The 10,167-nt window shown below is 41.0% G+C and overlaps 1 protein-coding gene across 1 annotated transcript; it reads left to right on the top strand.

Moving 5' to 3' along the window:
- Nucleotides 1-1,536: 1,536 nt before the first annotated feature.
- On the top strand, nucleotides 1,537-6,719 carry LOC129241586 (uncharacterized). Its single transcript, XM_054877999.1, has 4 exons — nucleotides 1,537-1,775; nucleotides 4,141-4,305; nucleotides 4,364-4,739; nucleotides 4,796-6,719. The coding sequence occupies exons 1-4, from the start codon at nucleotides 1,644-1,646 to the stop codon at nucleotides 6,106-6,108; spliced, it is 1,986 nt and encodes a 661-aa protein (XP_054733974.1). The 5' UTR covers nucleotides 1,537-1,643; the 3' UTR covers nucleotides 6,109-6,719.
- Nucleotides 6,720-10,167: the final 3,448 nt, after the last annotated feature.

Raw genomic sequence — 10,167 nt, 5'->3', positions numbered from 1 at the left:
TCAGGGTTTTGACGATAAGTAAAAAATTTGAGGGTGTTAAAAATTTTTTGAACACGGTTCCGCGTCGTTTTCGGCTAGATCTACAGTGCTCATCAGGTCACTTCAAAAGTTCTGATTCACTGTAGCACCGTGTAATAGATCCATTTTTCATCGCCAGTGTCGATGCGATGCAGAAAACCTTTTTTTTTCTGCTGTTTAAGAAGCGTGTGAGATGACACCAAACGTCTCTCGGTATCCCTCTCCTTCAATTGATGTGGCACCCAGTTACCTGCTTTCTAGACCATTCCCATCGCGAGCAAACGTTTACCGAGGGTTGATCTGTCAACATCCAACTCTTCAGACATATCATCAAGGGTTCGACATGCGTTGTCATCCAATAATTGTAGTAGTTGAGTATCTTCGAAATTTTTCGGTGTCCCTTCGTGTTCTTTACCACTCACGTATAAGTTGCCATTTCGGAAACCACTCTTTAGAAGTTGTATTTAATGGTGCGTAATTATCGTAAATAATGATCAATATACGACACGTGTCAGCTGCACTTTACTTTAAAAGGTAATAATGAGGCATGACTTCCGGCAAATGCTGTTTTTTCGGGACTTCAAACGAATGTCAACTACTGCGATCGAGACCTCACATATTCACCTTCAAATCACCAGTATATTACACAAAAATAGTATCGGCAGCGACACCTCCTACGAGGCCGGGAACTTATTCCCATACCCAAAATATTATTTTGTTTCTGAGAACGTGGTGCATGATATCAACCATTGTCTCCCCTCGTGATATTGTCTCTTAATATTATATTTACTGTCGGAAAGAGAATTATATAATTAATTATGTCTTTGAATTTCTTTTAATCCATTCACATATGGCAGATTACCTGCAAAATTTACAATCAGCTGTCAATACTACTTTGATAGGTTTTTCTTCATAGAAATTATGTTGGTAAAATATTTCGGTGTATTTGGTTCTTTTAATTATTATTAACGATATGAAGAAAGGACACGGAGAAGGAATAGCTAATTTAATTGCGCAATTAATTGGCTGCTAATAATAAACAGTTGGAGGAAATCCGTATGCGACGTTTATTGAAGTTGCAAACAATTATGGCAGCAATACGCATGGGATATTTAATATAACATTTTATAATAAGTAATAAGAAGGCGAAACGCTTATGGACACACGCTTTTTTCTTTAAAATGAATCCATAAATAATATTTAACAAAAATTTTATTAGAATTATGTTTAGTGTTTTCTTTGCTGGCATCCATTTCATTTAGTTTTTATTTTGATGTTTCTCCTCACATTCGTAATAATAATTATCGATAACACAGAAAACATAGGGTTGTATGTCGAAAAGTATCGTTATTATCTAGGATTATTTAATAATCTCAAATTTTGGGAGAGAAATTTTGTATGGGAAATCGCACTTTTTAATCACGGTTTTTATGTTAAGCGCGAAAAAGTAGATCATCTACTTATATGTGAACGTATTATAACTTGTGGTAGAGATGATATTAAGATATCGTTTTTGGTGATTTGTTTTGAATGTTTCTAGACATATGCCTAATATGTTAGACCGGTGGTAAATTTTTAACGTGGTTTTTTTTTCATATTGTTCGGCTTTAGCTCAGTTTTGGGAGATGGCGAAGTTTTTATCATATTTCAATTTATCAAGGATCAACGATTCCAAGGATTTCCTGGGCACATCACCAGATCGCGAGAAAGGAAGTGTAATTGTCACATTAAGCCGGAATATAGTTATAGTCGTAAAGGTAATTTATTTGGATTAGCGTGTATTGTAGTTGAACTAACTGGACTAACTTGTACCAACACCTCAGCCATCTTCATATTATTGGTGTTGGTATTATTGATGCGATTGGGGTATCGCTGTTCAATGTAAGCTTTTGCAATGCACGTGCTTCGACCAAGTTTCTTCAAAATAAAGAACTAAAAAAATGAGTATTAGACCCTTCATTCCTCGCATTGACATAGAAACGGTGGGTGATCAGCGGAGTTGCTACATACCTGTCCGGTAAGGAAATACCCATTAAGTCTGATTTTAGGGTTTACTCAAATTCCAGAATCGTGCCAGAAGAAACTCTCTAAAATTAATAAATTTGATGATTGAAAAAAATAAGTTACTGGAGTGCTGGTCGAGCTGGCAGTTCTTCCTGAGAACATCTGTGCTTACCAAACCAACAAATCTGGTATTAAGTGCGTAAACCAAATGCTACATGAAATTGCTTGCTATAAAAGTAGCAATCACTATCTTACTGTTTACTTTGGTTGTAGAAAACGCTTACAATTGTTCGAGAGTAGCCAATCTGTGTGATATGCTGGCAAGCAGAAGTTATGTGGAGTGGATTCGGAATTTCCTCTCGCAGAGAGTCCTTAAGCTGGGGAAAGAGACGATGGGTGTGTCGGTCGGGCTTCCGCAAGGAAATTGGTTATCTCCGTCGCTGTGTAAATTTTAAAACCAGCCTATCAATTGCTTTAAATGTCGTCAACAACATTTCTTTGTCTTTGCCCCAAGTACTGCCGGCTAGCGATTTGAGGATCTTGTTGCGATTTTGGACTTTAGTAGCAACTGCGGTTGTGTGCGTAGAGAAGGAGGTAAAAGGTTACTCCCAAAATTTTGGGGTTGTTAACAATCGGTATTTGTGTATCCTCAATTTGGACCTTCCTGGACTTCGTGGGAGGAAGGTTGTAGATTCCTCACAGTGAAAAAACGAGAAAGGCAGATGAGTAGTCGGACCATCTCTTCAGTCCTGGCGGGAGTATCTACTGTATAATGTCATCTAGTAGCGTGAGTGGCTGACTGTGTCGAAAGTCTTCTTGGGGTTCAACGCTACTAGGACAATCCTCTCGCATGGGCGGTTTTGATAAATCTCGCGGTTTATATGGGAGTTTATTTCGGTGAGTGCTGTGTTGGTACTCTACGGAAGCCATGCTGATGTGTGGCTAAGTTCAGATGTTTCGTGTAGAGTGGGAGTAGGAGGGTTTCAAGAGTCCTCATTACTGGGTTATCGGCCGATAAGATTCCCCTTGGTTGGCGGGTTTACCACGTTTCATTAGTGGGACCACTCTCCCTGAGTTCCACTTGTCAAGAATTATGAGAGTAGCCATAGACAGGTTAAAAACCCTGGTGAGGTATCCTACTCCCAATGGACCCTGGTTTTTCAGCATTCACATGTTAAGTCCATTAGGCCCAATGGCTTTTGATGGTTATGTTTTGTTGATGGCCCCCTGAACCTCATCATTGGGGGAAGTAAGTGGCGATCTGATGTTCGGTAGTTTGTGCAGAGGTTGGGTGGCACGACGCTTGGATCTGTCGCCCGTGAGGATGCAATATGAATCCCCGGCTAAAGTAGCTCGCGCATCTCTTCGGGTCTGACGGAGTGCAACCGTTGAAACTGATAGCCTCCTTGTCGTTGTGCTTCGACGGATTCAACAGTAATAATGAACTAATTAAAAATATATATATATTTTACATATCGATGGTTTTCAAGAAAAGTGACATAATTCAAAAATACAAGTAAATTAATAGAGTTTAACGCTTCCTGTACTCCTTGGCATTAAACAAAATTTTAATAAAAATTTTAATAATTTTAATAACCTTAATCTTAATGTCATTCTTGGACAATAAAGTACTCAATTTTTTCTTTGGAAAATCAATTTTTCTGTCGTTGTAGTCGTTATCATGAATGAATACCCTGTTTAATGGCATGACCACGAATGAATGTGGCTCCATCATATTTTATAGATATTCAAGATAAGCAAGCTTATCCATATTGTATTTTATTAGTATAAGTGCGCTACTTCTCTGACAATAGGTATATATTTAAGACGCTTACATCCTTTTATTAACTATTTTGCCGAGATCTTCCTCCAATTTGTGGTGTGTGTATTGATGTTTATCAACAATTGGAGGGTCCTGCAGTTTTATGCTGTATCCGTCGCTGAGGAGCTATAGCGATAGCTATTAGATAAACTTTTCTATTCACTTCGGTGTTTCGTACCTAAAAAAAAACAATGGAGTTTCCCAAAAAAAAGTCTTTCAGTAATTTAGCCCTTCGGGTTGCTAGTCTTAGATTATAAAATTCAGCTATACTTACAATACGTTTTTTCTTTTATTAGATTTCCTCACAACAGCAAATTTGTAGTTGGTCAACTCAAGAAAAACTGTCGACTAATGTCATTTTTGACAATATAAGTAATAAGTATGTAGGAGTTTTCGGTAATCGTTTTATTCGCTGTTGGGATGCCTCTGTCACTGACATAAATACTATAAAAAAAATAAAGGTTGGTAAAACGCTAGTTTTGTGTGAACGAATAATGTTAACACATCATTTGAATGCAGTTACAGAAATCCGTACTTGGAATTATCCCTAGTGGAAATGGAGCTTTGATTCTTTATACTGATGGCGCCTGGGATCAACTTTCTGAAGCAATTTCTACACGAAGAGAGTCATCTTTGGTAGCTAATTTTATGGACACCACTCATTTGAAGTGTGCTGATGTTGAAGACATTAATGTAAAATGTCAGGTTAATGGCACGCAAGTTCTAACATATTTTGCAAAAGCCGAAGATAGCAAAGAAAGGAATCTTGTATTATTGCCATTAAAAGTTGGTAGCCAACAAAAAATTGTAAAAATTAGACGTAAAGAGATGACCGTAAACTTATCTGGATATGCAATAGTTGAAGGCGATAATAATTTTATGCTGTTAACGATATGTAAGTACTTTAAAACGCAACTTAAATATCTGTTTAAATTAATAATAACTTTACAGGGTCAGACCAAAGGCTGTTTTTGTTAAACCTAGATGAAAACTTGGAATCGGAAAAATCGCCTGGAAATTTTGTGTCTATTATGTCCACTCTTAAAGTGGATACACCATTATCTATTCTAGGAATAGCTAAAAATTGCGTGGCAATTTATGGAGCGAACAGTAATCAAGAAGGCGCCTCACTACTACTTTACAACACACAATTTAAAGTCGTTAAAGCGCAACAATTTTTCAAAGTATACTTTGATTGGTCACGAATTTGGAGCATCGATGAAAACATTATAATAGCTATGGGGCAAAACTTATCTGTAGTAACATACCGCATGTCGCAGGAACTTTTAGTAGATCTACTAGGAACTTATGATAGTGAAAACCATATAGGAATTGAAGGAGATCTTATAAATGAAGAGGACTACCTTCAATCACTTTGTTCATTTCCAGAAACTTCTTTTGAGTTCCAAAAAGAAAATGTAAATTTTCAAGACCATTTAGCGAACAAAGATTTTTATAATAATTCAAAATTTAAGAAAAAGTTTCGTAAATATAATTGCTTAGGAGAGCAGAATCAAGTTTTCATAAAAGCTGATCAGGAAAAATCATTCTTGGATGATAGTATTGCTATAGTTGAAACACCTTTGGAAGCACAGCTGATAAATAAAACACTTTTTGAGTTCTACGTGCGTCAATACGAAAATTGTGGAGCTACTGAACAAGAGATTTCCGAGAAATTACACTTTCTCTTGTCAAAAATAAATTATTCATCAAAAATTATGAGTATCACAAGTCGCTTTTCAACTGCACCTGAATCAATATTTGCCAAGGCCTTTTTTTCAATGCTTATAAAAAGTTGTTCCAAAAAGTTAAACCCCAAAGATTATGCATCAAATAATTTGACAATTTGTGGCCATAAAACAATTTTTAAACCATTTAGAAAAATGGCATTAATCGAGCAATTTCAAAATGATTTAAGTTCATTTGGGTTATTACATATTTTGAACTATTTTTATGAACTATTAACTGAACCCTTATCTACTGAACCATCTTGTTCTGATACGTGCTATATAAAACTAGAAATGCAAATTATTTATTGGTTCGATCTTATATTGAATGCGTGTTTTCAACATTTGGTGCTATCAAAAGACATTAGAGTACTAAACATGCTTTCGAAATGGACCGAATTAGTTTCAGCGTATAGAAATCAAATAAAAAAACTGGAAGATTTATTGATAATGCTTTATAATCTTGTCCAAAAAGAGCATATTATAGGAAATTCAAACACCTCCATGTGGTATTGCATCGAAGAGTTAAGTTTTTGAGACTAAGAAAAACCCTAATGATTTGGCAACAACAAAATAATTAAACTTATTTAAACAAGTATATTTTATTTAAGAAAATAGTTTTATTCGTTAACATAGCTGTAAATAAAAGTTCAAAATTGGAATTACAAGTTAAAAAAACACTTCAAATCATGTAACCAAAAAAGCTGGGATGGCGTTGTGAGGGAACTAATTCATTGGATACCATAACTAAAGCAAGCGAATAGAATGTCGAAATGAAATTTGGTGGTGTTTGCGAAGAAGTTTTGACAATAAATAACGAAAACACAGTTAGTAGCTAAATGCCGGCACTGCTAATTTGGGTTAGCTTTTCATTACCGCCGCACAAGTTTAGCTTATAACGTCTAAAGGCCGTGGCAGATAAAACTTTTGTTTCGTGTAGGGTTACAGATTCGCTTTGACAGCTAAATGTACGATTTTATATGACATGTGATATGTTTAAAGCATTTTCAACTTAGCGCGAAGCAAAAATATGGGTAACTCCCATTTGGTTTAATTTTCGCTCTATTTGCCAATTTTGAGCGTTCGCATATCTTTAGTTTTAGTTGATCTGCAGTTAAAAAATAAAAAAAAACCAGGTGATGGTATAATTTTGTTCTTCGATTTTTTGGAACAAATACTTAAAGGATCGAGCATGGCAACCAGTCGTGGTTTCCACTTTTACAACAGAGGAGCACTGTAGATGGAAATCGCTGTGTGGCAGATTTGTGAGAGAAATGTCAGTCAGTTTGAAACCGCTGCTGAAGCGAAATTAGAATGGTGCTATTTAGGGGCAATGCGTGTGTTTTTATATTCGAATTTTCAATGGAGTAGTGATGATCCATCGCCCTGCAGTAATGTAATAATACATAATATGGAAATTGTGTTCAGAGCTGTTCAGGCTTTAAGACGTATAGGTAGTGGTCCACACCGTTTATAGCCACATTTCTGCACCCCAAGCCCTCCACCTTCTTGTTCCAAACAATTGTCGGGGTCGATTCTGGATAAGTAGGAGTTTAACCTGCTACAATATCCGGAACGTAATTGTGCCAGTGTTACACGTATCTCACGAGGAAGCTGGATCTCTTCATCTGCTAAAGGTGGTGGTTAGACTACGATTACGGCATTCAGTGCCCGGTGGTCGGGAGCTTAAGAAGGTGGTGACGGTCTCCCGATGAATGTCGTTTATTGACTGTCTAAACACTGTCGGGTCCAGTAGATTACTGTCAGTTTTGTCCTGGATTTCGTCGGCGTAGTTTAAGAGATGTCTCTTGACGTGCCTGGGAGGTGGTTCAGGCTCAAGCAGGTGTCTGCAGAGGTGAAACCTGCGGTAACATCCCAGCAGGAACTGCTTGCTAAGCAGTTTGTTATGCTCCATTACTGGGAGCACTTGTGCCTCGTTGTGAAGGTGTTGAACAGGGGAGATCAGGAGGCAACCCGTCGCTGTCCGAATGGCAGTATTTTGGCATGTCTGCAGCTTTATCCATTGCGTGTCACTGGTTCAAGGCGACCAGACAGGCGCAGCATAGTTAAGAACCGGCCGGCCAATTGCCTTAAATGTCGATAACAACAGTTATTTTTCTTTTCCCCAAGTGCTGCCGGCAAGCGATTTGAGGACCTTGTTGCGGGTTTGGACTTTAGTGGCAATTGCGGTTGTGTGCGCTGAGAAGGAGAGCAAACTGTCGAAGGTTACACCCAAAATTTTGGGGTTGTTTACCGTCGGAATTGGCGTGTCCTCTCGCAGGGACGGTTTTGGTTAAGTCCGCGGTTTATCTGGGCGTTTATGGTGGTGAGTGCAGGGGTGATGATATGCTCACGGACGATAAGATTCCCCTTGGTTGGCGGGTTTCCCAGGTTGTAGTAGTGGGACCACTCTCCCTGCTTTCTACTTGTCAGGGACCAAGGACAGATTGAATACCCTTGTGAGAAATTCTCCTCCCAATGGTTCCAGGTGCTTCAGCATCAGAGCGTTTAGTCCGTCAGGGCCAATGGCTTCTGATGCTTTTGTTTTGTTGATGGCGATGATGAACCTCATCACCGGAGAAAGTAAGTGGCGCACTGTCTTTCGTCAGTTTGTGAAGCTTTTGGTAGCATGACGCTTGGATCTGTCGGCCGGAGGATGCAATATAAAAAGTCGGCTAAAGTAGTTCGCGCATCTCTTCCGGTCCGACGAAGTGCAACCGTTGAAGGTGATAGCCATCTTGTCGTTGTGCTTCGTGGGGTTCGACAGGGACCTAGCGGTGGACCAGAGCTTACTTACCCCAGAAGTGAGCTTACAGGTCTTCAAGTGCTCAACCTATTTAGTCCGCTTGTGTTGATCTACCAGCTGCCGGATCTCCAAATGGAGATCCCTTATGCGGGGATCCCCGGGATCGATCTGGCGTAGGTGGTCGCGCTCGTTTGCCAAGCTGGCTGCTTCGGCTGGGAAGCGGGCAGCAGCAGCTGTGAGCAGCTTGCGGAATGCGCGTTCGCCTGCGCGCACATCGGTGGGGATGGGAAGAGCGGCGAAGGTGTCTTCGGTGAATTCCGTGAACCCGGCCCAATTAGATTTTTTAAAGTTAAAATAGGACCGGTGGTTCGCGGAAACAAAGTCGGCAGGTCTCTCAATCGAGACGATAATAGACAAGCGATAACATAGGTCGCCACGTCATGCTATTTATCAGACCTGCGTTAGCTATTGTTAGATCAGGCGAGCTCCTGCAATTGCCCACTACCTTGGTGGGGGCGACGTCGTTCACAGTGCTGAATGTCGAATCGTCTATTTTCTCTGCCAATTGCTGTCCCCTACGATCGTTTGGCTGGCTCGAATGGCAAAGATCGTGATGCGCGTTAAAGTCACCTACAACCAATCAGTTTTCACCTCCGATGAGCGCACCTATAACGGGGTGATGTCCTGCTGGGCAGCAGGTGACAGGGGGTATATAAAGAATCAATATTTCGAGCTCGGAATCGCCTGTCCGGACAGCTATGCCTTGACATTCTAAGGTGCTGTCCCTGCGGTCGATCCCTTCATTAATGAGACGATACTGCACTCCGTGGTGGGCAATAAACGCTAGGCCACCACCATTGTCTCGCTCGCGATCGTGTCTGTGCACATTATAGCCATCCCTGGTGATCATAGGGGGCCTAGCGTGCAGCTTGGTTTCCTGGACCGCTGCTATTTTGATACTATGTCGGCTCATAAAGTCAACTATCTCGTCGACCTTGCTCGTGAGTCCGTTGCAGTTGAATTGTAGGAGCTTGAAGCTTGTAGATAAGGTCGTTGTAACTCAGGTGGTGAGGGACGCGTGAGGTTGCTTACGTTGGGCCTGCTGTGCAATCCGCTGTAGTTTTTGTGGCCTGATGATGGTGGGCGGCCGCGCCACGGGGGGCGGTTGAGGATGCAGAGCTCTGCAGCAGGGGGCAATAGTCAGTTGTCCAATCACTGGTGGCTGGAACATCTTCGAAAATGGCACCAGCCATTGCAAGAATTGCATTTGACTGATGCCAGATACCGAGGTATTACGGTCTGACAAACGGAACAGACTGTGCGGGGGACCAAGAGCTGCTGGTTTGTCCCCGCACTGGAGTTGGAGCACGAGGGAAGGGGATGGGTTAAGTCGGGGGAGTTATGTTGCTCCGATAGGCTCCTTACCGTGGAGGTATGGCTTCTGGTGGCGGTTGGTGGTGCCGGCCTATCAGGGGGAGTAGGAGCCGTGGAGGCATCGGACGCCTGCTGGCGGGAGCAACTCGAGGCCACATACCGTGTGGACCACTACCTATGAGTCTTAAGGCCTGAACAGGTCTTAAGCGGCTCCACCTGTTGCACTTAACCGAGTTCGAGTTCGGATGGAGCCGTTTATGGCAGACGCAGCAATAGAATACTTCAGTTAGATGTGTTGCATGCTCCCAGGTCCTTCTCACATGCGCGAGGTTTCTTCTGCATCTGCTGCATATTCTATCGACTTATGCCGTCGTGAGTACTTGACTCGAGCGTCTGTTATTTGTCGTCAGTTCGTAGACAGTCCACCTCCCATCGATGGTTGATTTTTTCTCTGCGTTTTGCGCTGCCACTCCGCG

The sequence above is a fragment of the Anastrepha obliqua genome, chromosome 3, assembly GCF_027943255.1.
Source record: "Anastrepha obliqua isolate idAnaObli1 chromosome 3, idAnaObli1_1.0, whole genome shotgun sequence".
Lineage (NCBI taxonomy): Eukaryota > Metazoa > Arthropoda > Insecta > Diptera > Tephritidae > Anastrepha > Anastrepha obliqua.
This window is presented reverse-complemented; position numbering and strand designations above follow the sequence as displayed.

What these genes read in the sequence shown, in the direction of transcription:
- LOC129241586 (XM_054877999.1), top strand. Translation starts at nt 1,644, where the DNA reads ATGGCGAAGTTTTTATCATATTTCAATTTATCAAGGATCAACGATTCC. An exon ending in ATACTATAAAAAAAATAAAG is followed by an intron (nt 4,306 to 4,363) that starts GTTGGTAAAACG and finishes ATTTGAATGCAG; the next exon opens with TTACAGAAATCCGTACTTGG. An exon ending in TTTTATGCTGTTAACGATAT is followed by an intron (nt 4,740 to 4,795) that starts GTAAGTACTTTA and finishes ATAACTTTACAG; the next exon opens with GGTCAGACCAAAGGCTGTTT.